General features: G+C 32.8%; 1 protein-coding gene across 1 annotated transcript; it reads left to right on the top strand.

The window, feature by feature from the left end:
- The first annotated feature begins 251 nt into the window (after positions 1 to 251).
- On the top strand, positions 252 to 26,286 carry LOC111050903 (general vesicular transport factor p115). The gene is made up of 17 exons (XM_039419205.1): positions 252 to 662; positions 2,866 to 3,094; positions 5,237 to 5,402; positions 5,827 to 5,923; positions 6,604 to 6,805; positions 7,462 to 7,568; positions 8,690 to 8,919; positions 12,572 to 12,726; positions 14,621 to 14,829; positions 15,715 to 15,837; positions 16,622 to 16,732; positions 17,460 to 17,640; positions 18,544 to 18,797; positions 20,852 to 20,962; positions 21,396 to 21,485; positions 23,077 to 23,268; positions 25,234 to 26,286. Exons 1-17 carry the CDS (start codon positions 585 to 587, stop codon positions 25,303 to 25,305), a joined length of 2,607 nt encoding a protein of 868 aa, XP_039275139.1. The 5' UTR covers positions 252 to 584; the 3' UTR covers positions 25,306 to 26,286.
- Positions 26,287 to 26,647: the final 361 nt, after the last annotated feature.

Genomic DNA, 26,647 nt, shown 5'->3' with positions numbered 1-26,647 from the left:
TATTGAAACATTTTTTTTAATATTCATATTTCCATCCAAGAGCGAAAATCAAACCTTTCCTTTCACTTTCAAAACCTAATGAACAGAACCTGAAAGGTTATATTCATATACTGAACAATTTGAAATCTTGCAGATCTGAGGTACTCCCGAATAGACCCAGTTTGTCGTCAATCCACTTTGTCACACAAGATCACAACTCATCAGCTGATTTGTAATAGCTTTATGTCAAATTCACCAGATAGCACTGACGTCGCCACGTCGGCTGCTCGTGTCAAGTTGTCAAGAATTCGTTGTTTGCTCTTTGCTGGTAGTTAATGTTTATAATTTCATATTTCATCGGTGTTTATTTCTATGTGTTTAGGAAGACTTTTATGCAATTTATTAATACAATTATATGTTCTAATCAAAGATGAGGCTTGACTTTACTTTGATTTAATATCGATTTATTTTCAGTATAAACCATTGCTTGGTTAAATTGTTCAGCGTTGAAAATTGTTATCAATGTGTTGGAAATTTCAAGTTGACGTGTAATGTTTTATTTTTCAATCTTCTAAATAAAATTTCAGTTATTAGAAATAATAAGCATGGAGTATTTCAAATCTGGCCTTAAATCTGTTTTGGGTGCTCCTCAACCTGGTGACCAGCCGTCTGGAGCAGACACGGTAAGGATCTATCAAAAAGTAAGGTTATGTTTCTTCATACAGTGTTTTATTGATTTACCCGTATATTTGACCATTATGCCAAAATTTTATACTTTTCTGCAATTAAAAGAACCAGTAGTCAACTATTATTATGCAGAATTACGGGGTCTGATAATAATTTGAGTTTAATGCCCATATACCAAAGTGCAGCCTTTTAAAGCTAGTAAAAATGTAAAAAAATTATCAGTGGGAATGAACATTGCAGTGTGAGTGCACATTTCACCATGTGTATGTGGAGAATCTCAAACAATTTCTATAGAGGGCAGATGAACAAGCTATTTCAAACTATAATAAACTATTAGATCTGTGAACAGTAGGCCTTGCACAGTTATCCTCACAGCCTCCTCTTATACTGTCCATAGAAGTAAATCCTGTCTGAATGTCGTGTCGGCGAGATATCAGTGTAAAACCGGCCGTTGGGTTAGGTGTATCAAAAAATGGCTGTTGGGTTAGGTGTATCAAAAAATAACATCAGAAGCTAATCTCCTGCAAGATATACTGACAACAGGACAACCTGAGTTGAAAGCAGAGAAAATATTTTGTTCACTTTCAGTTAATGGTATTAATTGCATGAAATTGCAAACATTAATATAAAGATGAAGAGAAATGCAAAACCGTCGACTTGAATCTTCAAATATAACAATTTTTCCATCTTCAATGAAGATGAAGATGGTCTTGTGAAGACTGGTAGTCTTTTAAACACAGTAAAAATGTAAACAAATAATCAGTAGGAATGAGCATTTGCTGTGTGTATGATATGGTGCAAATTTCACCATGTGTATGTGGAGAATCTCAAACAATTTCTATAAAGCCTCCTCTTATACTGTCCATAAGAGTGAATCCTGTCTGTATGTCGTGTGGGCGAGATATCGGTGTAAAAACGGCTAATGGCTGTTTGGGTAGGTGTATCAAAAAATGTTAACATCAACAGCTAATCTCCTTCAAGACATACTGGCAACAGGTCAGCCCGAAAGCAAAAACAGGTCAAGAGAAAATAGGCCTACTATGTTAACTTTCTGTTATTAATTGCATGCAACATTAATATAAACATAAAGATAAATGAAAAACCTGAATCTTCAAATATAACAATTTCTCCATCTTCAAAAACTATATTATTTGGATCAATAATAAGCATATAGGTAATTTTGGTAGTGATGTTTATTAAGACAAAATTTTTCATTGACCGAGCGAAGTGAGGTCTAAGATTCAAGTCGACGGTTTGGCATTTCTCTTAATGTTTATATGTTGCGCATTTACGGCGAAACGCGGTAATAGATTTTCATGAAATTTGACAGTTATGTTCCTTTTTAAATTGCGCGTCGAAGAATATACAAAGTTTTTGGAAATTTTGCATTTCAAGGATAATATAAAAGGGAAAAGGAGCCTCCTTCATACGCCAATATTAGAGTAAAAATCAGACTATAGAATTATTCATTATAAATCAGCTGTTTAGTGGACTATAATACTACCCGTTCAAAAACATCGAACATCTTGAAAATGTATCTTTCCATCAACGTTGTAGACAGTTGCAGCCAGACCTGATAACAGCGCTCACACTCACATTCCGGGACGACACTTCACCGTCGTTCGACAGAAAGCTCCATGTTTATTTAGGATTTTTTCTAGACATTTTAAATTGACAAATTATTTATTAATTTTTGAAAAACATAACAGGTCAATGCAACTTACTGAGCGCGAGGTCTACTGTTCACAGAACTACTAGTGGGTACAAGTTGAGATGATGAATAAATTTTGCGCCGTAATTAAATAGTTTAGACTTGCTTTCATGTAAAGGTGATTCATCTTAGCATTGAATGTAATATTTCATGTAAGATTAGTAACATTGATCACCTCTGCTAACGTAGAAATTGTGGATTGAAGAATACATTTTTATGGAAAAAATATAACTTTGGCGTGCCAGGATTAGCATTGAGATTCAGATTATAGACTACCATCAATGAAACTGATTACAAGAACATCTGGAGTGTTATCTGCCTTGGAATTGCTCAATTTGAGGTTCTATTATTACTATACGCACTTACACACCCTAAGTACTTCACACCCTACAGTATGAAGCTATTGATATGACACAATAAATGTATGCCATTCATTTATTCATGTTATCTCAGGAATGTAATAATAGCTGAATGCGAATGTTTTGCAGGTAGAGCGACTGGTAGACAGAGTGTTGTCGTCAACACTTTTGGATGACAGAAGAGATGCTTGCAGGGCGCTGAAAGCCCTCTCCAGGAAGTACAGGGTGGTTGTCGGTGCTCACGGCATGAATGCACTCCGTCAAGTACTCGAAACCGATCATGGTGACTGTGAAATAGTGGGCTATGCTCTTGACACACTCTGCAACATCACTTCTACTGAGGTTTTCGAGGAGGAAGGTAATCCTATACTATTAAACGAGCAACTTCTGTTTATATGTTTAGATGTTTGGATGTTTAGATTATTATATGTTTGTATTTCACCGGATCTCGAAAACGGCTCTAACGATTCACACGAAATTCAGAACATAGTAGGTTTATAATATAAAGATTCGATTGCACTAGGTCTCATCCCTGGGGAAACTAGCTGATGGACATTAAAAGGATAATTATTATTCATCCTTGGAAAAACAGCTGATAATAATTATTTCGTCGTCTGTTGGTGATGGAAGTGAGTGAGCGAGTTCATGTGTGTGGGACTGTGTCAAAATTATGACTCAGCTGTTGAACTTTTGTAATCATTCAATCAGGTACTTAGTGCCGGTTGCAAAAGAGCCGGGTTATTTTCAATCCTGATTAACTCCAGTAGATCCATCTTTTTGAAATGGTCTTCTTTGATTCGGTTCACGTGAAGTTAATCAGAATTAAAATTTAACCGGCTTTTGTGCAACTGGGCCTTTGTGAGGGAAGTTTTTGCATTCCTCTGGGAATTAATCTCAATTTACTGTGATTAGATAGACCATTTCTGTATGAATGTTATTATAATTTCTTCTTTCCTAATGAATTTTTTATGCTTTTGTACTCCAGAGCGAAGCTTGGTCCCCGATATTTATCTTCGAAAATGAAAGTACATTAAAGTATAGTACAAAAAAGTAATTGATTTAATCAGATTGATCCAATCATTCTGCAATGAATGTACGTTTAGTGTCATACAAGGTATCACCATTCAGCTTTAAATACTCGTATATTGTCGTACTTTACGTGTATCTTATTCATCATTGATATGGTAAACGTACTACATAATTATATATTAGACAATTGCTTGAAACATTTTTTAATAAAAATTATATATTATAGTTTTTATTCTAACTGTTGGTATCTAATAAAACTTTATGGTTCACTTCGAGGGATACTTAACTTACTTATAAGTCGGGGTACTTGACTGCTGAAGGTGGGGCTCAGCGTCCTGAAAAGCATCTAGATTTATAAGTAAGTTAAAAGTTCTTTTGTAAAAGTGGACGAAGTGAACCATTAAATTGAATTATAATTATATCTAATTTAATGCTGTGGTTGAAAAACCACTACTCAACGAGTTCCAACATTTGTGAATAACTCTAAATCTAATGTAATTGAAGTGAAAAACTCTCAAATAATTTTCCGCAATTGCTAACATTGCAAGAAATAACGCCACTGTACAAAAACAGTTTTTGTTCGGATAGGGGAGAGGAAACCTTTGCCCTCTGATTGTCAGTCTGGTGATGTACTTGTCCATTGAATACAACTTCGCTAAAATGATACAACTAAAATGATCGTGTTTATATTTTACAGCTGACTATACGTCAGTTTATGAATTTCGGGGATGCGATATTTTGATTTTCCACTGAATCACTCGCTCACTTTTTACTATCCACAGACGACGAAAGTCTCAGCTGTTTCAGCCAAGGTTGAATTATCCTTTCAATGTCGTTCAGTGAGTTTCCCAAGAATGAGACCTAGTGCAATCGAATTTCTATATCATAAACCTACTATGTTCCAAATTTCGTGAAAATCGTTAGAGCGGTTTTTGAGATCCGTTGAACATAAATAAACAGATATACAGAAAATTGCTCGCTTAATATAATAGGATGAAGTGAATATCAATCGAATCATTGAGAAATTCCATGATTACTTCTACCAAAGACAATACGAATAGATTGCTGTCATGTATTAAATTTTTGGCTTTGCTTCTTTCTAGATAATAGAGTATCAAAGCTGTAGAATAATGAAAATCACCAGGTCATTGTCATTGAGAGATTTTCGGACGCTGGACGTTCATAATATAACAACCATGGTTGCCGCTGATCAAAACCGTCTCCAGAGGTCTATCCGGTTATTTCAGATTATAATATCACAGATAAAACAAGAAACAAGTATTTTGTAAATTTTGTAATGTTTTATTTTTTAAATAATTTTATTTAATGATTCTGTATATACTGTACTGTCAATAAAATGAATTTGGACTTTTTGATATTGTGTCACATGACAATAAAGTAATTTGATCGATACAGATGTTGGTCGAATCCTCTTTCGAATGAAACTAATACATTCTCCTATTTTCAACAGAGAATTCCGAATCAGGGCATGAGTCGCTGCATGTTAGTGAACAGTTCACGGAGATTTTCATAAAACAGCCGGACAATGTTGGTTTGGTTCTTGGCTTCCTTGAAGAATTCGACTTCAGAGTGCGATGGCCTGCTGTAAAACTCCTCACACATCTTCTCAATAATAAGTATGTTAGATCTTATTGTTTACTCAATTCAAGTAGTTGCATGGAATACCTATATTGCTGTTAGCCAATGCATTTGTCTCACAAGGAATTGTGTTGTCCTTTGTAATAGGACAAAGGTTGAGCAAAGTGAAACAACTCTTAATTCATTTCATACCACAATAGAAGTGTTTTCGAATCAATTGAAACATTCCCTATATTTCAGGCCTTGCAAGTAGCATATAAACTCATTAATCTAATCAAAAACAATTATTTTAAACTCTTTGTTTAGAAGTGGTTCTAAAAACTAGGATACAGAAATCAGTTTACCTGAAATTAACTAAAACCACCGTGTGTCAACTCCAAATTCCCATATTTCAATATCAAGGGGTTATTAGATAGAAAACTTAGATCATGATTGTCATATAAGTCTTTACATTTTTTTCAGACCAAAAGACATACAAGAAATAATATTAGTCAGTCCAATGGGTGTTTCTAAACTGATGGATTTGCTTGGTGATAGTCGTGAAGTAATCAGGAATGATGTAAGTACGATCCATTAATAGATAGATGATCATTATATTAATATTCAAAAATTATAATTGACTTCATAAACCATTGTAAACTTTTACTTAAATTTGGCTCATTACTAAAAGGAAGGTAGTTTTGTGTTCTCAAACCTCTTGATTGAGCTAATTATAAATCAGGAAACAAAAAATTCTTATTAATTTAATCAACTATTGATATCATATTCTACAAATATCCGTTTATTATATACTTCAAAAATTTTGATTTAAAATAAATTTCCTTTGCCTCATAAAATTATACATTACTTTTTTGCATTGTGTAGGCTATACAAATATATGGATTTTTAATACAATAGACACTTTACGCCTCGCTCATTTCAGCGATTCCCTTATTGAAAAATTTGAAAAACCTAGCAAATGATTCCTTGTACATTGTAATGAGAAATAAGATATAAGCTGAAAATGAAATGCCAAATATTTTTAGCGTCAGAGTTAGATTTTGAACTATAAGTATCTTCAATTCTTTTTGGTAATCCAATAATGTGTATTATTCTCCAATTGAAAATAAATTTTTTTCAAGAATTATTGAAAATTCACCAATAAAAGCCATACGAATATTATGATTATTCAATTCAAGAATGGATGATGAATTCAATTTGAAATTCATTCCAACTATTATTGGTTTTTATTATCAACAGGCATTGCTATTACTGATTCAACTATCGAAAGGAAATGCAAATATTCAGAAGATTGTTGCCTTTGAGAATGCCTTCGACAGACTATTCGATGTTATAAGCGAGGAAGGATACTCAGATGGAGGCATTGTAGTTGAAGACTGCTTGCTTCTCATGTTGAATCTTCTGCGCAACAACACTTCAAATCAAAATTTCTTCAAAGAAGGTACTTTTTCAATTTCAGTCTCCTCTAATGTCGTGGTAAATCAGATCTAATATAAGCTACACTCAAATTCTGTGTTCTGAGTAACCGAGGAAGTCTATGCGGATGGACCCAAATGAAATTTCAATTAGTATTTCATTTTTATTTTTTATTTGAAAAGTTTCAAGAACGAACATAAAGTTGAATCAAAAGGATCCAGGAATTTATTCAGAAGCCAGAAGCAACAATAAATGAAGGTTAAAGTTCAGTATTGCAAGAAAAACACAAAATTTGCATAAAAACAATATTGATTATTGATATTATTCAAATTTGGAGATAAATGTTCAGTTATTAAATGCCGGAGACGTTTTGTTTATTAGTGTTTAGCATGAATTTTGAAGTTTAAATGCAATATTGTGGATAAAATATTACTATTTTTTTGAAAACACAAATTTGAAATTGTCAACCACTTTTTAGTGGTATCTAACTTTAAGTGTCACCTTAAAAAGAGGTTGACAATTACAAATTTGTGTTTTCATTATGGAAAAGTACCACAACATCACTCACAACACAACTGTAAGGTTACTATTTTTTTATTACTGAAGCTAAGTTCTAAATCTACTAATCTTTCAAATGTTTTCATGTAAAGTATCTTATTCTGATTCTGTTTTTTCTGATAGGTAGTTATATCCAGAAATTAGCTCCAATGTTTGAGCTGCCTTCGGACATCAATGAAGAAGGAATGTGGACTCGCAACAAGTCATCAACGATTCATTGCGCTCTAATGGTATGTCAGTTCTCTTCATCCAATAAATTATCAACTTGAATAAATCAATAATAATTTATCTTTCTATCAAATTCCACAAAGATAGATTCGTACTCTCGAAAACGCTGATTCAGATTCAGATGTTTCATGTGTTGCATGACTGAGTTAATTTTTTGATCTTGCTCCTCTTATGAGCGCAAACCCAAAAAATATCTCATTCTATTCTATGATTTTTCCAAAGACGGAGTTCTGCTTCAAGTGAAATTAGAAGCATCCTATTAGTACTTGTATTATTCTTATTGGTAGTCTTAACACTTGAGAGTATATAGCTTTTTTGATATATTCTGAATTGTAAACTCGGATTAATATTGAAGCTATTATATTAAACTGATGATTGTTCGACATTTAAACAAAGAAACTAAGCGTTTCTTTTTCAAGTTTGCATCATGAAAAAATCAATAGTCAACCGATAACTGATGAAGTAGAATAAATGTACTATTGAAATGTAAATAAATTTATTCTTGTTGTAACATAGCCTATATGTTATATAGCTGCTGTATTATTGTAAAATATATTAGGAAAACATACGAATTCGTGGTTAACCAAGCTCGGTCAAGACATTTGATCATGTCAAACTGGGTACAAAGTAGTGTGCACTGGAATTATCGATAGAAACTACTACCATAGAAATCATATCATGTTTCTGTAAATTGTACCTGATTTGACCATGTTCAAGTGTCTTGATCGAGCTTTGTAAAACTGGACATAAGACTGAAGAAATTATAAATGGAACAGACTTATAGCATTCTTATTTAATTATTTAACTTTCTTAGTTGATCAGCGTTCAAATTTGAACGTTTATCAATTGACATAACATTATTTTTAGAAACTTTTATCAATCAAAATTCGGGAGAGGAACTGTTTCTGGTTTAATATCTCCTAATCATTGTATATGATTCGTGCTTGAAATCAATCAAATAGATAACATTGACTTCAATGAATCTTTATAGATGGAAATTTTGAATCGAATTTCCATCTAGCTGTTCACCCTGTTGTCAATATTTGGAGTTGCAGAACTCTTCGTGGTGATTTTCAGCATTTAATTTAGTTTTTCGTTTAATAATAATTATTAATCTTTATAGGTTGTACGCACACTGATATCGCCGAGCAACCCTGCACAAGTGATCTCATCATGCCAGAGGGCTCTGAAGAAGGCTGGCATAGTGGAGGCGATGTCGGCAATACTGATGGCAAGTGGCGTCCCCGTCGACATCCTCACTGAGACGATATGCGCCGTAGCTGAGTGCATCAGAGGCAATCCCACCAATCAAGAATATTTCGCTTCTGTAGTGGCACCTTCAACTCCTCCTAGGTATCTAACTTTATAATTCAATGGTTTTACATAGATAGATTGATTTCTCGATCCATGAAACATCTATAGATGCACAAGATCATGTCAAAAGATTAGAACACATACATAATAGAGTACAAGTCAATAATTTATTGTGTCTTTATAGTTTCAATTATTGTGTAACCGCCCTTGATGGGGGTTGAAGAAATCTTATTACTACTTCAAGGGAGTCATGGGAACTGGATAGACAAAAACATTGTATTACCTAAAGAATTTCTCATTTATTATGTCAATTACTTGAAATTTAAAGAATGAAATATGCAGTACATTTTATCCAAATATTATTCCTACAAAAACTACCTGCCAATAAGATTCTGCTAACTAGAAATTTTACTACAACATTAGTTTTACTAATTAGGGTCTCGGCCGGGTGAAAATGTTTTATAAGGAGCTAGAATTTTTGGCACTTACCCACAGCTATCACTCCCACCGTAATCCCAAACCACAGGACACTCACGTATATCATAATGCCGGAAAAATAAATTGACTTTTTGCAATACGGTATGGATTTTGATCCGCTTGGTACCTCGGTTGTTTAACGACTGGAGGTTTTCCGTCCGGAAAACCTCCCCCTCTCTACGTCAGTGTGCCAGAAGGCCTAACTGCTGCTATTGGAAGAGTCGGTTCTCACGAGATTCGGCAAGCGGGTACTTGCCAGGTCTGCAGTATTCCTCTGGGAAAATATCTACAGGCTACCAAACATCCGCCTTGTCCTTGCCTCGTGGAGCCACCTCATCCGTGAGAACTAGCAAATATCCCTGAATTTGCTGGTTCTCAGAGTAGTTTAGACATAAGTTAGCAGAATCTTATTGTCACTGCAATAATACTACTTACTCACTAAATTATATTTTCCCACTAAAGTCCAACTAAGGTAAGTATTATTCTAATATCAGAGTCTTTTCTCCTGAAAAATCTTAAATCTAAAACACGAAAAAATCAATCAATAAATAAGTAATCAAATACTACCCATGTCACAATTGTAAAGCATTAAAGTTCTATGCTGGATTCAGGCAGCTGAATCATCTATAGATGCATAAGATCATGTCAAAAGATTAGAATACATAATAGAGTACAAGTCAATAATTTATTAAACTCTTCAACATCATAAAAAGGGTTTGAGCAGAGCCACTTATGTAGATTTTTTTGAACTCTATGGTTCCCATGTCTCTAAACTTGAGGGGCAATTTATTAAATAAACGTCTACCCATCACTGGACTTTTGCCTCTCCAGACGGACAAAATGAATGTTGATGTCATGCCTATGTCCAGTATTAATCCCATGAACGTTCGATCTACATTGGAGCGTTTCCCTACACTTATGAGTGTGAACAAGGCTACTAAATATATACAGATTCACCACCTTAAGAATGTCAAGCTAAACTCAACATAAAGTGGCTTACAGTGTGTTAGATATTGAATAAATAATACTCTTTATATCAACCATCTTTATTTTAATACATTCAAGACTAGACTTTTATTAACGTCCTGGTAACTAGTGTATTGAAATCATATGATAATAATAAATATCATCTGTAACATCTCCCTCTTTATATTAGTAATTTATTATCCTATATTCCCCTTTTTATTTTTCTTATATGAATTGTGTTTCTTCGCTGAACACCGCCATTATTGTTTCTAACCAGGAATGAACGTGGTTGTGGTAATTTCTCAGTGATCCATCCGGCTTTTCAACAACCACAACGTTATTTATCCAGTCAACAGGCTCTTTAACTGGGGTTATAATACCTTTTGACTTTAGTGATTCCATAGTTTCTCAAAATTTCTCTTTAATTTTGAGTGGGATACGCCGAGCAGGACTTATTGTTGGGGATGCATTTTTTTCAATTTAATCTTGCAAATATCAGGAAAACGCCCAAGGCCGTCGAAGACATGTTTGTTTTTTATAGATCGCCTGTTTTTCCTTATCCACTTGATAATTTGTATCATTTTTTTATCTATAGAGTCAACTCTCTCAATCAATTATCTTTCAATCTTTTATCTACTTGTGCTATAACTAGCATACCTGGTTTGTTGAATTCCATTTTCAGTATTGAGCTATCACTTTTCACTTGAACACTTAATAATTCAATTATTCTTGTTTTTATTTCGACTGCGCCATGTTAGATATTGAATAAATAATACTCTTCATATCAACCATCTTTATTTTAATACATTCAAGACTAAACTTTTATTAATGTCCTGGTAACTAGTGTATTCAAATCATATGATAATAATAATTGTCATCTGTAACACAGTGGGCTATTCTATCAGCTCTACTCATTATTATGATTGCTCTCTTCTGCATAATCAATACCTCTCCAATTTTAGTAGCATTACCCCAGAACACCAGACCATACCCTAAAACCGACTGGAATAGAGCAAAGTATGAAGATTTTACATATTCAAAAGGCACACATGACATTAAACGCAGCAAGAGGAAGTTCACTCGAGACAATCTGTCCAAAACTGTATTAATATGAGGAGCCGACAAATCCCTATCCACAGTCAATCCCAAAAATTTGGCCTTATTGGGAATCAAGGGGTCGCCCATATATGGTCTTAAACTGAAGACCATTATTTATTTTAATTACTAGTTTTGTCTTAAATTTTATGACGCCATCGATTCCAAAAGTGTGGGTAATGGATGAAGTAGAAAGTATTGAAGGTACTATAGTGAGGTCCACGTTATAATGGCAGTGTAGGATTGACAATACTGTTGTTGGCCTTTTCTATCATACAACAAAACAGATAGCGCTATCTCTCTCTAGCTTTGCAATGTTGTCTGTTTTCCAGAAGATTTTATTTTTACTTTTGACAGTGACTGTACAAAAGTAGACAGACAATTCTTAGCCGCCATTTTTTTCTTCATTCTATCAAAATACTCTAGTACACAAGTCGTATAATTGATTTAAAATGTATTTTTGGAACAATTAAATAATTTTTAAACATTACCATATGAGAAACACAAATTAAAATACCTGAAATGACATTTTAAAAGTTTATAACTAACCATCCTAGACTTTATTCATGCTTCAGTTAGCCTACACGTATAGGTTAGACCTACTCGTACCGGTATAAATAATATTGAAAGGTTATTTCAGAACTATTTCCATTGAAATTACTTTTTTTTAATAAGATTTCTATTTTTCTATTATTAAATAAAAAATTGGAATAGAATAACTACCAAATAACTTAATATCTGTTGTTTTGAAATTCAGATTGGTGTATTACAGCTTTTTAAATTAGCCGTCATTTCAGGTTTGTATAAAAATAAAATCTGATCTCAGTTATGGAAGCAAATTTTTTAATCAAATTATAAAAAATATATATTCTTGATCAATTTGACATTAAATTGATCATTTTATCAAGGAAATGATAATTATAATTAGATCAAATTTAATGGGATGAATTGAGTAACAGCTGTCTCCAGTCAGTGAGTAAATAATTCATATTTTCACAATAAATTATTATAGTCTGCAATTATTCATTTGTGTTGAAACTTGATGACACTGATTCCGTCTATGGTAACCAGAAAAAACTTATCTTTTATTTCTATATATTCATGTAAATATAGTACAATATGCAGTATTGAAAAGTTTTAATTTGATTTTCAGAGAAGCAATAGTGGTTCTGCTGATGTCGATGGTGAATGAAAAGCAGCCATTCTCGCTGCGTTGTGCTGTGTTGTACTGCTTCCAATGTTTCCTATTCAAAAACGAAACAGGGCAAGGGCAGCTGGTGCAGACTCTTCTCCCGTCTTCCACCGAAGGTAGATTATGACTTCATTAAACCAAAACTAGAATATTCAATTTGATAGATTTTAGTTGTAATGGACATTAGACACTAAGCGTAGCGTAGCTAGAAATATGTCTTCGGAAGATGTAGCCGATGGAAATACGTCTTCGGAAGACTTAGCCGACATATATCCTAATGTTAATCAATCTGTCCATTCTACACCGGCTTAGCGTAGATTCAACATTGGGAGTTGGTCGGCTACGTCTTTCGAAGATGTATTTCTAGCTAAGCTACTTTGATGTGTGATGGCCATGATGGTTCAATACAAATACTGATGGAGGCTATTGAAATGAAATAAAAATCGTCAAGTACTTTTTCTATAGATATAGTTCAATAATTATTGTAGTAGCCCTATAAAGGAAAAGTGATTATTTATAGTGAAGGATAATAATATCCACCAGATTGGGTCAACCACAATCCACATACCAAGGTCTACAGGTCATGACACTCGTGTTCCTTATGGAGCGGCCATTATGTGGGGTCTGTGGCGGTACATTTGAAATTCCAATCTGCTCATAACAAAATCATGCATTATGCTTTTTAAAAACAATATTCTGGTTCAGATAATAATTATGTAAATTCAGGTTTTCGATTTTTTAATAATGAAATTCCAAATAATAAAAGGTCAAATAATTCATTTTTCTATTATTAAAAATTGTTCTCATTCTTGTAACTTGTTATGTTTCATAAGGCATTGGGACAAAAGGCTAACCTCAAAAACAGTTTAAAGTTCCCAATCAATTAAATCTAAAAATAAACAATTCAGTTCCTAGTTGGAATCTAAATATTATTATTCTGTCGGAAGAATTTATTTTACAATTCAAAGCCAAGCAATATTCCTTGAACAATATAACAAAATAACACATCATGTTGTTCAATCTATAATGATAACAGCTGATGAATTTGAAAATTGGTGGACTACAACTCCATAAAATGGCGATTTTGCAATGCATCACGGGATTGTGTCATGACCAGTATTTATAGACCTTGCCACATACTGGCCATCAATTGTGTTGAATCGATTTTCTCATATTAGATTGATATTATAATCCTTAATAATTGAGTGAATGATATGATGGGAGGATAATGTTTGATCTGTGAGCGCTTCTAGGCTTGAACTTGGGCAATCGGAAGGATAGTGATGGTAGAGTATGAGTGGAGCTTTAGGTGGGCTCCGAACCACCGGGAAGCGATTTTAAAACTCCTATCCGTAGTCCACACTCGCCAAGTCGCGTTTGTCTTGCCATCCACACTGCAATGTGACGAGTGCCTGGATTTTTGTGGATGCTCAGCTGACAACACACCTTCGCTTGGCTGGCGTTCGCTCGCCTCGTCTCGACAAAAATCAAATGAAGGCGAGCGCTTGCAAAGCAGCCATCCACACTCTTGCGCTCGTCGTCATTTGTACGCATTTGGTGAGAGTGTGGATGCGGCACTATATAATTTGAAATAATTGTTATTGAAGTGTGGTGCCATCTCTTGATAGAAATTTTGGAGGAAATTGATAGATAGATTATCAAATGAGGCGGCTGCAAATTGTATTAATCCAAGCAGTGCTTTGCGTTTTGATCTCAACTACAATACAGTAAAAAGGTACTGTAATAAGGTTAAGAAAGGTTACTGTCTAATATACAGTATAAAGTATGTAAAGGTCGAAATTGAGTCTTAGAGAGGACTTAAAAGTCCTGACTCCGCCTAATAAAGAATTTTCCATTTCATTTCATTTTATAAAGTCACTTTATATTAACATATACAGTTACTTTCTATAGTGTTATTTAACTAGTGTTAAATAAATAAATATTTATAAGCTACTAGCCATTCTGACTAAAGACAGATTTTTTATAGTTGTAGTGTCTATTGTTTGACAGTTGGAAGTTTCACGTCGGGCCAGCTGCTGTGTGGCGGACTATTCAGCCTCGACGCTCTGTCCAACTGGTTTTCGGCGGTGGCGCTGTCGCACAGTCTGGTCGAGAACCCGGCCCAAAGGGAGCAGCTGTTGAGGGTGCTTCTGGCTGCCACGCCCGGCGCTAATACACCCATATCTCTGCTACACCAGGCCACGTTGCTGCTTCAACAGGTAAAACGTCAAACATAACCTACATTTATATTAAGCATAATGCATATATTTTTCATAGAAATTCGAAGAGAAACAATTTTTGATTGAAGGTGGATTCGCAGTAGCAGTGAACAGTGAAAATATAATTTTCACGAGTTCTAATTGGATCAGTCCGGCCGAATGAGTATGAATAATACCGTTAAGACTTATGGGAATTATATTTTCACTGTTCACTGTCACTGTTGTGTGCGAATCCAGCATTTCAGTATTGTCCTTATCTTTTAATTGTCTATGAATTAACGAAATGAATTAATTAATTATTGCCTGTCGGGTTGGTCTAGTGGTCTGGGATGTTACAAACTTCGGTCTGCTAGCACCGCCTGGTTCCTGGGTTCGAATCACGCCGGTGGCATGGATGTTTTCGATCATCACATCAAATCACCCACACTCTTTCCACACGCACAGACGTAAAGCTTGTGTGGGCTGTAAAAAAATAATTATTAGTTTTCTGATTCAGACAGTTTCTTAGGCCTTACCGTATTTGGTTAGATTAGAGATTCTTAAATTGGGAAAGCAAAGACTGAACTTATTTGAAGTAAAGGATTCTGGATTCTATTATGTAGATAGTCCAAATATCATTTTAATATTAGTTTATGCCTAATAGATTTTGTACGAATTAATATTAAAACAAAAATTCCACAATTGAAGGCAAATTACAAGTAAATTAACAGTTTGAATGGTAAAAGTTGATTAGAAATTGAAAATATCGAATCATATAACATGATAATTTTAGCTTGAAAAATGTATTTATTCATTTCTAATAATTAGTCTTTAATTTATTTATATAATTACAAATCATATAGCTACGACCAATCACTAATTAAAATTTTGTTTTGATTTTTTCAGAATAGCAAAGTGCAAAGCAAATTGGGCTTGTTGATGCTACTGAGCACCTGGCTGTCACATTGTCCTGTGGCCGTCAAACAGTTTCTGGCAATACCATCCAGTATATCCTATCTCACCGCACAGGTATTGTTTACTTTTAAAAACTTATATGATGACTTTTAATAATAGTGACCAGCCTAAATATCAAATCAAATAGAATTTTATTGCTTTACAAAAAATAAATTACAGGTTACACCAATAATGCATTTGAAATTAGCACTTGAAAGGTGAAAGAAAATGTTTCAATCATTTATACTTATTTTACTACACCAGCAAAACATTAGTTTGAGTATCCAGCTTAAGGCTTTTGCTCGGAGTGGCCGTAGTCGAGTTGATCATATGCTGGCTTAATAACCGGGTTCAAATCCCAGCCTTGGCAAGCTATTTTTTCGGGCCACTCCCGTGTTTCGGATGGACACATTAAGCTGTCTAAAAAACAGACGTTAGGTCATGTCAGAGGCCCTGAACTTGATCAGTTGCCACTTGAAAACTCTGACACCAGACCTGAGCCAGCCAGTTCACTCGATATTATTATTATTATCAGGATTTTGCTAAAAGTATTATTGAAACCTTTTGTACTTTATCTACTCTATTCTTTTCATTGTAAGTTGTTCATACTGTGTATTAGAATAGTTCATTGTATGTTGTAGTATCGTGTATGTTGTATGAAAATAGAAATAAATTTGAAACAAAAAAAAATAAAAGAAATGTTAAAATCACTTTGCTTATATGGGCTACTTGATTCAAATAAAAACAATATAAAAACTTTTAAAATATTTTAAAGTTTTTTTATAAAAGGGCACTAAAAGTTTTTATATTGTTTTTATTTTAAAGGAAATGTTCTATAAAAATCACATTTGTCTTGCAGGCAGCTTCTACAGAGCGTGATGATAATGAGGAACTTGTACAGGGTCTTTGTGCCTTTCTTATAGGAATCTGTGTCTACTTCAATGATGAATCGTCTCCGTCATTTTCAAAGGTATGTTTCACTCAATACTTCCCTGCAATATCCTATTCTGAAAATGTTTGAGAATGTGTAACTATGGGAGATTCTCACATATTTAGCAATGTGTCTTTTTCAACTAGTTTAATAAGGAAATAAAGGAGTATTTGATCTCAGGATAGATGATTTTCTTTTTTAAATTACTGTAAAAATATTACAATTGTTGCTTCCAAAACTAGCTTGTTTTTTTCTCAACTGGATTCATAGCATGCAATAAATTATTGCATTTATTGATTTTCATGGTCTACTTACTATTTTCCATTTGTACTACGGTAATCTTTCCATCCGTAATCATTGGAAGACTGTGGTCTGACTCAAAGACTTGGGCTTGCTATTCATCTTATTACAAGGCTCTTGCTAATGACGTAGTCTTACTCTCATCAAAAAGTTGTAATTGAACTGCAATGTAATATATTAGAGCCAATTCTATAATAGAACCGGTTGAATTTTTGTTGTTCCACTTACAATATAAGGAACTTGATACCAATGATCTCTGTTTGAACATACATTATTACCAAACTCCCGTGATCAATACTCTTTAATGAATACTGAAAATCTTGGATACATTTTCTACATTCATTGTTTGTCATTATTGCAAATCTGCCATGATTAACATCCTCCACTGAATACTGAAACTTGATCAGACAAATTTTCAATTTTGATTGGCCAATGCACATTAATTTTTCTGAACTTTGATTTGTAGGAGGATCTTCGGCAGTTGATAGCGAAACGTATTGGCCTGGAGATTTTCCTGGACAAACTGAGTGAGGTGTCGCGCCACGAGAACTACAGCACGGCCTTCAAGCAGCCTCAGCTGCGACCGCGCACCCCGAACGACCTTCTCCTCGATCACGAGTTTTGTCGGCTGTTCAAAGCCCTTGAAGGTAAAACCAATCATACCAATGTTCAAAAGTTTATTCAGTATCATATTATCCACTCTCATAGTGCCTATAAAAAGGATTGCATGTAAAATGAAATACTTGGTACTCTTTTTTCATTCTATTCATTTTAAATTGAGTGTTTCAATTTACAAGATATTGAATACCGGTAGCCCTACAGGATATTATAGAAAAACAGAAAACCTTGTAAGACAAATATACAATCTACTATTTTATTCTAAGCTCATACACAAATGTTTATGGATTTATCATAACCAATGTTTATGGATTCACCAGTTTCAATTTTATATGTTGGTGTAATTTCACCTCATTTTTCAAGTTCCCAAATGGATTTATTAAAACTCAGCTTGTCTCAATTATTTGAAATTTTGTTATGTATCTCATTTAGTATATTATCAGTTATGTACCATCAATATTCTATTTATTGATTTTGAATCATGAAAATGCAAGATAAAATAGGTAGGAGAGGAACAACAAAAATTTGCTTCTCTCACGAATTGTGAAATGAAGAAGTCCAAAAACTATAGGTTTACGTATTCAATATTGATTTTCTTTAAAATTGAATTCCCCAATCCAAAAGTCAAGCACTAAAATTTCAATTTAGATACATTAGACACGGAATCAAAGTATAGCCTATATATAATAATGCTCTTGATAATCTAGAAACCATTTCAGTATGAACAATTATTTCAACTTGGATAATTGCATTTTATTTCTTCCACCTCTCAATTGCTAATTCAAAAGCAAATCATTTACAAATCCGAGTTTTTCAATATTTAATTTTAGCTTATGAAAAAAATCTGTTATTTTTCAGTGGGTAGTAAATTTGTATTTCAGTAAACCCTTGTCTAACGCAACAATATTTCAACTACTGAATTCGATTACCAGGCATGATAATCAAAGCAGTCAATGCGAATGCTTCAAGCGGCATTGCAAACGGCGGAATGGATTTGTCGTCTTCGGACAATGCACTAGTGATGCAGTACAAGGATCTGATCAGAGAGCAGGACAACAAACTCAGAGAACTGGAGCAAGAGAATCAGGTGCTGCGGCACGAGAATCGGACGCTCACTCAGCAGAATGAACAGCTCAACAGTTCAATGGCACAACTTCGCGATCAAAATATGATATTAAGAGCACAGGTAAGAATCGTTTCAATATTCTAAGAAGTCTAGAGGAGAAGAATAGAAGAATATAATAAGAAGTCGATAGTTTCAACTCTTTTATGTACTGTATAAACTCATTTATACAGTAAGCTTAAACTACTTTATACACTTTAAGCTTAAACTACTAGATTCAAATCATCTATATACTGTAAGTATATTGGGTGTCCACGAAGAGGTTCACACGTTTGATTTTATATTACGTGCCCATTCATGCACCAAAGTTATTTAAATTTTACACAGTTTACAAAGTAAGTTCTAAAAATATTCTGGAAAAATTTCAACTCCCTAACCTTCGTAGAAACAAAATGGCGGCATATTGAAAATTTTACCAATTCGCTTCCTATAAGAACGACTATAAATGAGTTATTATTTGATTTGTTCACTACGTTGCGATAGTCTTGGCTCATTTGATGGTACCAGAAATGGATCAAGCAATCTTCCAACAAGATGGTGCTCCACCACATTTCGCAAATCATGTCAAGCAATTACTAAATGACAAACTTCATGGCCGTTGGATTGGTCGTGGAATTGATTTTGTAGATTGGCCACCCCGATCACCAGATTTAACTGTTTGTGACTTCTTTTTATGGGGTTACTTGGGGGAAAGAGTTTATACCCATAGCTTCAATAATGATGAGGAACTAAAACGATAAATAGAAGAGGAACTTCTCCGGATACCGCGGAGTTTCTTTTTAAGAGCTTACGAATCAATTCTTAAGCGCTGTTTATCAGTGTGTTGCTGTGGATGGATTTCAATTTTAATAATTTTGGATTTTAAGGTTTTTCATTAGGCTATGTTCTAGTTTTTTTCAAGTCATATTGCCCTAAAGTGCAACAATAAAAATATTTTATAAAACCGAAAACACCTTTTTAATGTTATTAAGGTATAGTTTTTCAATATGCTGCCATTTTGTTTCTACGAAGGTGAAACGTTGAGTTGAAATTTTCCCAGAATATTTTTAGAACCTACTTTGTAAACTGTGTAAAATTTAAAAAAGTTTGGTACATGAATGGGCACGTAATTTAAAATCAAACGTGTAAACCTCATCGTGGGACACCCGGTACTTCACAAAAGGTTTTGATGTTGGAAATAAAGTATCACTGCTTATCAATAAGGAATGAAGTATTAATTCAAGAAATGTTAAGTCAAATAATCATGTTGAAAATGAGAGTTCGCAATGACTCTATACGATATTAGAGTCCTACTGTTATAATATGGCTGGTATAATTTTGAATGTGTAATATTGCTAATGCAACTGAAAAACATGTATCAAATTGAAAAATCAACATTCAATCTGCGCTGTTCATAATTCAAATGAACCTTTGTGCTAATATATGGTTCTATCATCATCATAATTATTGCTTTTGCGAAAATGTTAGACATTCAGAAAACAATAAATAAACAAAATATAATACAATCCGCTTCTTTCTGAAGAGTATTTAAAAAACGTGGAGTGAATTACAATCATGTTGTTTCTGTGTATCAGTAAACGTTGAAGTCGAATTTATTCATGTATTTATTTATTCAATCATTCAGAATTACAGAAATGTGCCACAGGCTTACTCCCAAGAATTCAAACGTCATCAAGTAAAAAAGTCATTCTATTCGAATTCTACTTACTTTTTAGTAAATATTTTATATATTATTATATTATATTAAATATTTTGTTATACTTCATGTACTAATTTATGGTGTATTCAATTGAATTGACTATTCAATTATGACTTAAAGCATGTAGGCTACTTTCATGTGGGTTTTTATTAAATTCGCCATTCAAATCCTCACTTGAAACTAGATTAATTTTTCCAAACACTCTTCATTTTCTCCTGAATACCTTTGAATTGGTAGCTAAAAATTAAATGAGTTGATCTGAACAACATTCATTTGATTACCTCAATTTTGGCATATCAATTTTAATAAAAGTTTAAACTGCCTCATTTACATGTATGCTATTATAGTATTCTTGGTATTACGTATATACTAACTTGGTGCTCGACTCTTCTAATCCTTTATTCTTGATATGTTCCAGGTAAATGCTGGTGGTCCCCAAGTTAACCAGCAAGAAATATCTCTTATGGTATCCGAATTACAGACAGTCAAAGCCGATTGTCAAAGGAAAGATGCTGTTATCCAAAATCTGGTTTGTAAATAATAAACTGTTTGATTAAACGTGCAACTAAATAAAAAATAAGGCATTGATTAGTTGAACATGCAGATGAAAATGTTTCTAGCTTGGGCCATTTTTTTCTGTCAAGCAAAGAAGATCGCGTTTTTAATATTCAAAAGCGCACTATGTACTCGAAAAATTTGATCTGATTAAACCCCAGCATCAATGTCGTGATTATAGAATAAACATACTGTACCTAATTTTCATAATTATTGTAATTGTAAGTAGAATAATTGATGGTCTTAATAAGAAATCATGTAAATAAAGTTTAGTCTATTAAAAAAGAAACTTCATCAATTTAGTCTTTGTGAAGTACTTTGGAATTATGTTGATACATTCAGTACTAGATTATTGAACTGTTGAAATTCAAGAAATATTGATATTAAACAAATGCGTTATTTTTCAGCTGGAAGAGCTACATGCCCTTAAACTTTCCAAGATGACTATTACAAGTGAACAGAATGGTCAAATTAATCAACCAGAGACAAATGAAGAGGTAGGTCTCTTTTTCTCATTGTGAATGTTAATTATTGTTCATGTTTTGGATTAATCATGAATAATGCCAAGCATGACAATCCAGTAGAGTAAATTAATCAATGAATTATTCCATTGACAATCACAAATCATTATTACAATAGTTTAGTATGATTGGAAGAAGACAACAGGCATAGCCCAAAACAGTCTTTCTCCAAAATTTTTATGAATAAAAGTTTCGAAAAAGGAATGAATTTATGATTTCACTTTTACGTCCAATTTTTACTTCAAAACTAATGATTAAACTAAAAATTTCAAATTTTGATATTCAAAAACTAATTAAAACCAAAAATAATTCACTCAAATCGCTACTAATTGGAAATTTATTCATCTATACTCTACTCCTCTACTGGAAACTCCAGAACTTACAATCCTCCTAAACTTATAATAAAGTGATGGCGAATAATATATTGATGGTATTGTATTATTTTCAAGATTCCACAATCATAGTTTACTAAAAAATTGGGAAAAATAATGAAAGTTGTAGTATATCAAAATTAAATATTGATGAGTTGTTCTGATTTCAAGTGAGAATGTATATTTTTTCAAGTTACAGTAATGTAATTTTCCCCTTACGATTTCTACATTTAAACAATGTTCTACAGTGAAATAATTCTACAGTATTATTTCATATTCTGCTAGTTCAGAGTAAAATATTATTATATGAACAATAAAAAATACACAATATTTTTATACTTGGCTTTGTTGTACCATACAAGAAAAGTATAATGATCGATTTAAAACAGTTTGATTGTTTGATCTTACTAAAACAGTATTTCAAATAATTCAATTTTTCACTACTTCACAATAGATACGATTTCTATCAGACTATATTTCCTATTTTCTTTTTGCAATTTGTATTTGCTTTCTTTCATCGTATACTTGAAATCTTTGAAGTGTAATATTTATTTTGTTCTAAGTTTATTTATCTTTTGTAACTCGGTTTTTATCTGTAACTGGGTACCCGCCGAAAAACCTTCTGGTTCTCAATTGTTTGTATTGTGAATAAAAATTTTGATTTTTTATATCATTCTACAATTAGATTTGTTCCAAACCGTCAGCATTGATTGAATGGAAAGCTTTGATGCTATTTACAAGTAATGCTGACAGTTTAAAGTGAATCTCACTTTGGATGTGGTGCAGTATCTAGATAAATATTATTATTTCATCTATTATTAATTACATCCACTGACCTCCTACAAAAGGGGTGTAAATTTGTCAAATTTATACAACTCAAAATAATGTGCACCATCCTCTTAAACATCCAACCTGAGGTTTGTAATATTCATTGAACTCCTCCATTGAAAATGCACCAATAAACAGCAGCTCCCTTCTAAATTTAATTTCAAATTTCTTTCCTGATAATTATTTTATGTGAGATGGCAACAGGTTGTACATTCGAATACCTTACTGGAATGAAAAATCCTAATATCTCAATATCTTACTGGAATGAGAATGAAACCACCTTTTTTGTTATGCAGTATAATCGTATTTATCCATTTGTTGTTGTAAAATTGTGTATGAGATCTAATATGTCTGCTGATATTTCATAGACGTCCGGAAGAGAGGCCAAGCTGAAATGGCTGCTAGAAAGAGAAACCGAAGAAAGACTGAGTGAGCTGATATCGAACAGCGACGAGTTGGAGCAGATGAAGAAGGACCACGATGATTTGCTAGAGTTGCTGGCCGACCAGGACGTCAAGTTGTCAACCTACAAAGATAGACTGAGAAAACTCGGCGAAAACGTAAGTCCAGCCAAATCCTAACATCTATATAGATGATTATTATAATTATATTGTTATATAGAATTATATTATAAATTTCCTTTCTTGAAACTTGAATGTATGGTATGAGATGTTGTGGTATTTCTCCATAATTGAAAGAATAAGACTTTGATATTGTCAATACCACTTTCATTTATTCGAATATTAATTCATAATTCAGTACCAGGTATCATGGTAAAACCTACCACATCTTCAGCTGAACTAATAAGTTTGTTGTTGTTGGAGGAACAGGAAATTCAATTTTAGGTTATGTGTTAGGATTGTAAAAGGGAAGGAGAATGAAAATTGTTAGTGGGAATGGATGGATTAATGATGAAATGAAACTATATTAATATTTGAAGAATGGAAAATTACATTTTAAATGGAAATCTAGTCATCTTAAAAAAATATATATATCAAATTTGGTTGGTAGCTTACTGGTGATTGTATAATCATTTATGGTTTTGAAATCTTGTATCAATTCTAAAGGTTAAAATAATATTATAAAATTATAAAAACAAAGGATATTATTATGAAAACAATTCATAATAATTGTGATTAGTCTAATCTAAAACATAATAAATTTATCTGTCTTATCTAAAAAAATTTTTTTCCAATGCTACCTTTAGGTTGGTACTGGTCATGGCACCAACTTGAATATAAATTTAATTTTGAGAAATTTATCAAACTAGAATTAAAAATCACTTAACCTTATAAGGTGCTTAATGTAGTAAGGGGAGAGGGGAGAGAACTTAATAAGAAATTTAGTAAAGGGGTGGGGAAGATCTTAGTAATTGAATTATTCTGTTCAACTTTGGGATTAATTATTATTGCTAGTGGGAGATCATTGAATAAAAATTGAATTTCCTGTTCCTCCAACAACAACAAACTTATTAGTTCAGCTGAAGATGTGGTAGGTTTTACCATGAAACCTGGTACTGAATTATGAATTAATTTTCGAATAAATAAAAGTGGTATTGACAATATCAGAGTCTTATTATTTCAATTTCTTGAAACTGATTCTTTGGATTGAGTTAAGATGATGAGTACGGTATATAGTCTGTTCATCGTAAGAAGAGCCAACAATAACGTCGCGCTTGTGTACATTATAGAAATGATGACTCTATGTTTACATTGTAATAAAGTGATGAAGCTGCGTTTACATTGGTCAAGTCTCCTTCAAGTTTTTTTTACGTTTGAGTTGAATGGATGATTTTGAAAACTCGATGTTAAGTTTACTTGAATTCAAGTTCTCATAACCTCAAAAGTATATGAAGTTATGAAGTGAAAAATCCAATTAATCTCAAAGTTTTCTTCATACTTTCTTTTTTGCATCATACTTTTTTATTAAGTTGTTTTTATACATTCTACATTGACCGACAACTGTTTTTTTCTCATTTTCCCTTTTGTAGGTTGGATTGTACCATAGAAAAAGAATAGCGTAAGTAGATATCCCATGGTATAGGGCGTTTATGTCGCAACTTTTACTTTTAATGTCGATTATAACTGTTTTGGCTGTGAGACAGTGTATGAACGGCACAATATGAGAGACTACTAGCGTCACACAGCTTCACGGGAAAGAACTACGTGGATTATCGGCTTGAGATAAAAGTTGCGACATAAATGCCCTATACCATGGGATATCTACTTATGCTATCGTTTCTCTATGATTGTACCTTAAAGATTCAAGTTGAATCCAAAGTCAAACATGTTTAACATATACTTGAATCAACAAAAGTTGAAGAAGGGACTATATTTGTGAAGTGGATTCAAGTTTGCAAAATTCCTTCATTTTACACAAACATCAAGGAAACTTGACTAATCTAAACGCTCCTTATCCGCTGTTAATTGCTGGACTCGTAAATAGACAGTTCATGAGATGATTTCACTCACACTGAATCGCACACTATGATTCTTAATTAGAATTATTATTTTACTCATTTGTAGGTCGAGGATGATGAAGAGGAATGTGGAGAACCAACCGACAACACAAGTAACCCAAACTTGTTGCAAAGTTGAAACATTGAGGCTAGCTGCTACTGACCTCAGCAAACTGATTCATCATAGATGATGAGTATCACCTACTATCTATAGACATTAACAGCTCAGACTATTCTACGAGAATCATGCTCTGTTATGTGAATAAGTGTTAACAAAGTCAACTCAATTAGAATATGCTGTAGATGTGTATATTGCTAGGCTATTCAGTCAGAAGTTCGAACTGCAGATCTGTATTATTGTGATCATTCAATACTTCTGTTCATTCCTATATTTATCATTGACCAGAACTCAATAATATGCAAATCTGCATATTGATTTACTCATAAAAAAATTCACTTAAATGGGCTACTTTTTTACAAATTAATAAAAACAATATGAAAACTTGTTGTACCCTTTATATTATTAAAAACTTTGAAATATTTCAACGACTAGTTTCGACCATAACTTAGGTAATTTTCAAGTTGAAATGTGGAAAATGAATTATTTAGAAAAATAATAAATTTTTTATTATGTGTTATTTTCCTCATTTCAACTTGAAAATGACTTAAGTTATTGTCGATACTAGTCGTTGAAATATTTTAAAGTTTTTAATAATAAAGGGTACTACAAGTTTTCATATTGATTTACTCATATACGAAAACTACTACCAATTAAATTAATTGTTTTTATTGAAGGAAAATTCAGTCCTTGCTTTGCTTTTAGCAACCAGTTATACAGTGCAATGATCTATCCATTGTGTAACTATATTGTTCAGTCTAAGTATTAGAACATTTATATGTTGTTGCTATATTATTGTTGAAATTACAATGCTTATCAAGCACATTGCTGCACTGGCATCATACAATTATTACAGTTTTGAATCAAATTGTTTCATTTATAGTAAGTCATTTTAGATTCTAAATTATTATGTTGTTTGATTTGTTATAATTATAAAGATTTGAAAAATTAACTGTTAAATTGTTTGCATGGTTTGAATACATATGTTTTTATATTCATGAATTGCGCTGTGGTCATCACTTACGGACTGGACCCATCAATGATATCATCATGAATCTGTTATTATTTAAAATAATATAACAGCACATCATTAAAACGCTTCTTCTACTTATTCTTGTGGAATTTATCAACTATTGAAAAGAAACAGGGAATGGAAGATTGTAAAGTCATGGTATTTCAAATGACATTTCAACGTCACAATTTTTGAGTATCAACGTCTGGTAGACATACTTGAGAGTTGTCAATTTTCTTATTCTTCCATCCTAACACAGCTATTCTTACTCAATATGTTGTATTTAGAGTAGATGATTCGATGAATAAATACTAGAAACTTCCAAAAGTGGAAATTCAAACAATGACACCA

Source organism: Nilaparvata lugens, chromosome 1 (assembly GCF_014356525.2).
Source record: "Nilaparvata lugens isolate BPH chromosome 1, ASM1435652v1, whole genome shotgun sequence".
NCBI lineage: Eukaryota > Metazoa > Arthropoda > Insecta > Hemiptera > Delphacidae > Nilaparvata > Nilaparvata lugens.
This window is presented reverse-complemented; position numbering and strand designations above follow the sequence as displayed.